A 5,532-nucleotide genomic window follows, 5' to 3' on the forward strand; every position below is an offset into this window, starting at 1 on the left:
TACATGACTAGACTGTACATGTACATGTACATGTCAGATAAAAGTCCTTTGTGTTCTCAGTGTTAGGATTTGGATGGATGATGAGATCTCTGTATGTGATGCCCATTGTAGTAGTCGGTTCCAGCCTTTTTTTTGCCTACTGGTTTTACAGGATCAGGAGATCAGGAGCCTTTTCTAAGAAGACAATCAACAAAGTTGTTTTCTTTCCCGACAAAGCCACTGCGAAACTTCTGTCTAGGAGTCGAAAAAGAACAAATTTACAGGGCAGTAGTTTGCTGACTCTGATGGAGAGCATACAGAGTGCAAGACATTCTCTAGATGTGTGTATGTTCACAATGGCCTGTAAAGAACTCGGAGAAGTACTGATCAAAGCTCATCGAGACCGAATTACTGTGAGGGTGATTACGGATGCAGAGCAGACCGGAGCATATGGCTCCCAAATAGAGAAGCTACGGAGAGCAGGTATCCGGGTTCGAATGGACAAAACCACATTTTTCATGCACCACAAGTTCGTGGTTGTAGACAACAAGGTACTGGTTAACGGATCATTAAACTGGACGAATCAGGGTGTGTGTGGGAACCAAGAGAATGTTTTGATAACCAACAACTCAGAATTGGTGCAGCCTTTTGTGAAACAGTTTGAACACCTGTGGCAACTTTATACTACCCCTGGGGGACTAAGACTAAACTAACATCCACCCTTAACCTTCACCTTCATTGTTATTACACCGTGTTTGCTTTAATATTAAATGTCACAAAAATTAATTATGCTGAATTCAGTGATGAACACTAACATGTATACAGTACACATCAAGTATGTAAACTGGACGGTGATAAACATATAGCAGTGCAGAAACACACATTAAGAGTACACTGTTCAGTCTGCACCTACTTGGGTGCATGTGCACGTGCTTGCTGCTTTACCCTTTTATCATATTCTGATCGGTTTTGACTGCAAGGGAGAAACAAAACAAATCAATAAGAATTGCCTAAGCCAAACACAGTATAAATAGGACCACACAGTCAGGTTTTTAAGAGACAAAACACAGTATGAGTAGGACGATGATTTTTAGCACCCTTTAGAAAGCATGATAATTATAATTTCAGCACCCTGTGTAATTTAAGTAAGGCAACATATTTTCGTGGGTACGTGGTTTTCATTGGGTATTACTTTCTGTTATTTCTCAAACTGTGTACTCTCATTAAAACCACTTACAAACACTATATATGAATACCCAACTAGGAATTTAATATCAGCGGAGCTAAACAGTGAAATATCACTAACTGTGAAAATATGTCACCTTAAGGCAATTACGCACGTGCTTACAAGGTGACTACCTATGTTATGCTAACTATGGGGGGTGATAGTACTGACACTATTTGTATGATGCAGCATTAGTTCGATGTATATAACATTTGTCTATATTCAATACAACATTTGCATAAAGTTCTACGTCCAATGCAACATTTGTATGGTGAAGTTGCACATACGTACAAATAACTACAAACCAAACCAAATAACTACAAACCATTTGTATGGTGAAGTTGCACATAGGTACTAAGCAAATACCGTATTTACTTGATCAGAAGCCGCTCTCAAATAATAGCTTCACTATCTAAAAGCCGCTTTCAAATAATGGCGTCAGTGAACTTAGCCATTCTGAGGCTATCGTCTCTGCCAGACTCTGTGCAGCCATCTTGATATGTGGTATCTAGGTAGAAAGACTTTCTCATGGTAGAATTCCAGGTGAAAACTAAAGGTGGTTGATTTTGCTGAGGTGCGAGTATAGTAATAAAATGCCTCACTCGAATATTGTATGCCAACAAAATGAACAAATCTGATCATGCACGCAAATACGGTAACTGCCCTGATTAAACGCCAGCATTTCATTGTTTCTGACGCAGTGCATCAATCTTAAACACTGTGTCCTAGTAGATTCCGACCCAAAACAGATACTCTGATGATTCTAAGAATTTATGAACTGGAGAAGCCATCTAAATCTAGACAGTAATGAATGCTACCTCGATGTGTGACACTTTTGGGGAGGACATGATTGTCTACTGTCTATCTATAGATGGCTTCTACAGTTCGTGAACTCTCAGTATCAGGTGTTGATTATGTTATCAGGTTATCTATTTTGGTTCCAGGAGGCATCATTTGAGAGTTACAGCAGATTCTATTTTGGTTCATCCTTTGAGAGGCGTTTTAATAGCCATGCATTTTAAATGGCAGACAGTTATTAGTATGTAGAACTCAATTAGACACTGCCACACACATTTTGTTGTATGTGCATACAACTTCACCATACAAGTTGATACTGTATTACTAGAATGTTTTGCGAGCATCAAACATATGCAAAATTTTGCGAGGGTTGATCACTTCGCAACAACAAAACCTACTGGAGACACGATCCTTGCCAGAACGCAGTAGTTAGATCGCAAAGGGTCAACATTTCTACTGATTTAGCTCATTTGTAAAGGCTTTTCACCAGCAAAATATTGGTAATAAACTTTTATTGCATGTAGAGAACTTCACATTTGTATATGTACACCTTCACAGTGCAAACGTTGCAGAACTTCTACACTACAATGATTTCAGCACTAGATACAGGTTTCGAAACTGACCACCCCCTAAACTTAACTACATGAACATTGTACGATGTGTGTCTGAAAAATCTGGGCTGTTTTTAGGAGTTAGGGAAAGAGGGTAACAAAAATGCAAAATCCTCCCAAATCATAGAAATGCATACCTAGCGGTCAGTGGGTAGATTAACAAAGCACACCACTAGAGTAACTCACCAGTAAATGGTGTATGCTTCTGCCTGGGCTGGATCTCTAATATTCGGATCATTTAGCAAGTCTTGTATACCTAGTAAAATCTGTGAAAAAATAGAAACGTACATGCTCAAAGTTGACCTATGACTATTGCAACGAATGTAGCCAGTCTTTCTAAAATTGTAGCATAGCGATAATCTCTGTGCGAGTAGGCACCTGTTTAATAGTTACAGCTGGTCTCCAGTCCTTGTCCTCATCCAACAGTGACAAGCACACTGTTCCAGAGGGGTAGACGTTCGGATGGAAGATGGGGGGCTCGAATTTACCTGAGCAAACATTGAGAGCAACAAATACAAGTGACGCTAGAACTAAATAGAATCACAATTTATGCAACAGCAGATGGTGAGGTGTGAATACGTTGCACAAGCTGAGACCACACATCACATGACAAAGTTCCTATTATAGGGAAGTCATGCGAGGAGAACACCTTGACACCAAATGGAAGCATGCAAGAGACCCTCAAACATTTACAACATGAATCCCCCAATATTATGTCGAGTTTGTGTTAGCCTTACATTTTGGTGGTGAGGTGGGATAGTCGTCTTTGAATATCATTCTTACTTTGAACAGTCCTTCCTCCCAAGAAGTCTGTACAGTAGGAGGCGTGGATATAATTATTATTATGAGCAATACTACTCGGAATGAGCATCATGTTATTTCAGGAAGTTATTTCAGGAAGCAATCTGTTTGTACACATTACACAAAGACTTACCCCCTTTTTCCCGGGAATAGCTGCAAGAGGGAAAATGATAATTCACTAGAGCGCATCATGAGAGTATTATAAAAACAGTGATGTCTAGAATGATGATAACTCTGATGATGTAACTCAGTACAGAGAAGGCCTGATTACGAATTGTTTATTTGGCATACTCATTGAATAAAACACAGGGACCCCCACTCAACAGTTCCTTAATAATACATTTCGGGACAATTTGATTGTGGTTGCGGGAATGTCCCACAAGCCACAGGTATGTCTTATCACTTCTATCAGGGCTCACCAGATTGGTACCAGTGATAAAGGGCGACCTTAGCGGCTACATAAGACACCTTTATTCGCACCAATGGTCAAAACAAAATCTCAAACTGAACAGTACAAGAAGCCTGGTCATGATGGGAAAGCCTGAAAATGTACGACTATGGCAACAAACATAAAGGAAACAGTAATGTGATTTGAATCCTCACCACATTCCCAGTTCATGAGGTTAAGGGTACCATCAGGGTTCTTGGTAGGCTTGGCAACAAAGCCCTGGAGGGAACACAACAGGAAATGTGCTTATAAATCGAGACCCACACACGGTATATGCAGTATAAATGGAAAATTTGGCGAATGAGCTATCTGAACATAATTAATTTGGCGTCTCAGACGTGGCTACTGCTGCAATGACGTTGTGTCCACCGAATTTGACAGTTTTAATCCGCCAAATCGCCAAATTAAAACGACAACCAACTTTTCTAGTTATACGGTAAGTGAAAAACAAGGAGTGCAACTCACAAAGGGGTGATCTTTTCGCCACGCTTTTCTCTCCTCACTCAATCTTCCTAAAGCAATCCCCGACATGCTTTTAATTCTGCAAGAAGCATATGTTTTAATATCAATACAAGCAATACCACTTGCTACTCACTTTACTACTTTCTGCTCTCCCCAAACCTGATGAGGGAGTCTAATTTAAATTGTTCTACTATCCTGTCGCCTCGCCACTGCTATGACTTAATAGTATACGCACTCTTCCCTCCAATTTGAACTGTGACTTGAACTTGCTTGAGCAGAATTTTTGGAGAGTCAGCATGCTTAATTTTAATATTTCAGAATACGCTTAATTAGAGCACAATGTACATAAATTTTACATAATTATTAATGGTGATCGATGAACTGAACATGCTCTACCTAAACAGTTTAGGGTCTTCTAAATAGTCAAATGGTTTGTATGTGTACGGCATGAATCCTGCAAAAGGGAAAATAAACATAATTATTGGCCAGCAGAGATTAAACCACCCACCTATAGATCTTGCAAGCTTGATAGCTTTTCCAATTTCCTTTTGCTTCTTCATACACAGTTCTGCATAATCATAATAAGTTTATTATCACTCCTTCCACACCAATAAATATGACGGACTAACTTGTAATTGTTCTTGGTAGGATCATTCCAGTTTGTGAGGAAACAAACTGTGACAACAGCCTGACATTCTGTAAGTGGTTATATTACAGATAACAAGTAATACAGACAACACAATGACAATTACACTACGAATAACATAGGCTGAGTACAACACCTTGAATGTTATATCCACATCGTTTCTTTTACACATGCACTCTTTGGGACACAAATTAATGCCAGGAATTTTCTTGTCTGTCTCGCTCACTGCCTGTATTAAATATACAGGTCTCAAATGTTGTGTACAGTTTAATAAAGCATGATGAGCAACCACACACCATTGAAGATGACATCCTCATTGCAAGAGCTCTCCCTATAGTATAGTACAGATCTAGTAAATCTAACATGAGAATGAATTTGCTAGTGCCTTTGCCTTACCTGGGAGCATATGTTTGACAGAGACACCCACTCTCAGTCTGTTCATTATGGTGTACAGAAGAAATCAGGAAAAAAAACTGAAAGAAAACCCAGAAGGAGATCACCAGCGGTGTATATGACACGTGTGTTAGCGCATGCGCAGCAGGAATGTCAGCCACGTGGAATA

At 39.5% G+C, this 5,532-nt stretch overlaps 3 protein-coding genes across 3 annotated transcripts; 1 reads left to right on the forward strand and 2 right to left on the reverse strand.

Annotated features, from left to right (window-relative positions):
- Nucleotides 1-7: 7 nt before the first annotated feature.
- Nucleotides 8-787, forward strand: LOC135351417 (mitochondrial cardiolipin hydrolase-like; the record flags this gene model as incomplete). Its single annotated transcript, XM_064550402.1, is given in 2 exon segments — nucleotides 8-42; nucleotides 44-787. Coding segments are annotated over 2 exon segments (684 nt in total), but the record flags the coding sequence as incomplete, so codon positions are not given.
- LOC135350977 (SUMO-conjugating enzyme UBC9-B) lies at nucleotides 718-4,614 on the reverse strand. The gene is made up of 8 exons (XM_064549869.1): nucleotides 4,458-4,614; nucleotides 4,328-4,403; nucleotides 4,018-4,081; nucleotides 3,548-3,567; nucleotides 3,351-3,423; nucleotides 2,992-3,101; nucleotides 2,800-2,879; nucleotides 718-952 (listed from the first exon to the last, which is right to left on the reverse strand). Exons 2-8 carry the CDS (start codon nucleotides 4,391-4,393, stop codon nucleotides 889-891), a joined length of 477 nt encoding a protein of 158 aa, XP_064405939.1. The 5' UTR covers nucleotides 4,394-4,403; nucleotides 4,458-4,614; the 3' UTR covers nucleotides 718-888.
- On the reverse strand, nucleotides 4,458-5,512 carry LOC135350978 (small ribosomal subunit protein bS18m-like). Its single transcript, XM_064549870.1, has 6 exons — nucleotides 5,367-5,512; nucleotides 5,267-5,301; nucleotides 5,107-5,199; nucleotides 4,954-5,020; nucleotides 4,833-4,892; nucleotides 4,458-4,778 (listed from the first exon to the last, which is right to left on the reverse strand). The coding sequence occupies exons 1-6, from the start codon at nucleotides 5,410-5,412 to the stop codon at nucleotides 4,717-4,719; spliced, it is 363 nt and encodes a 120-aa protein (XP_064405940.1). The 5' UTR covers nucleotides 5,413-5,512; the 3' UTR covers nucleotides 4,458-4,716.
- Nucleotides 5,513-5,532: the final 20 nt, after the last annotated feature.

The sequence above is a fragment of the Halichondria panicea genome, chromosome 17 (genome assembly GCF_963675165.1).
Source record: "Halichondria panicea chromosome 17, odHalPani1.1, whole genome shotgun sequence".
NCBI classification, from domain to species: domain Eukaryota; kingdom Metazoa; phylum Porifera; class Demospongiae; order Suberitida; family Halichondriidae; genus Halichondria; species Halichondria panicea.

What these genes read in the sequence shown, in the direction of transcription:
- LOC135350977 (XM_064549869.1), bottom strand. Translation starts at nt 4,393, where the DNA reads ATGTCGGGGATTGCTTTAGGAAGATTGAGTGAGGAGAGAAAAGCGTGG. An exon ending in CTATTCCCGGGAAAAAGGGG is followed by an intron (nt 3,424 to 3,547) that starts GTAAGTCTTTGT and finishes CCTACTGTACAG; the next exon opens with ACTTCTTGGGAGGAAGGACT. An exon ending in GAAGCATACACCATTTACTG is followed by an intron (nt 953 to 2,799) that starts GTGAGTTACTCT and finishes TCTCCCTTGCAG; the next exon opens with TCAAAACCGATCAGAATATG.
- LOC135350978 (XM_064549870.1), bottom strand. Translation starts at nt 5,412, where the DNA reads ATGAACAGACTGAGAGTGGGTGTCTCTGTCAAACATATGCTCCCAG. An exon ending in TGAGGATGTCATCTTCAATG is followed by an intron (nt 5,200 to 5,266) that starts GTGTGTGGTTGC and finishes TATTTAATACAG; the next exon opens with GCAGTGAGCGAGACAGACAA. An exon ending in ATGTGGATATAACATTCAAG is followed by an intron (nt 5,021 to 5,106) that starts GTGTTGTACTCA and finishes AACCACTTACAG; the next exon opens with AATGTCAGGCTGTTGTCACA.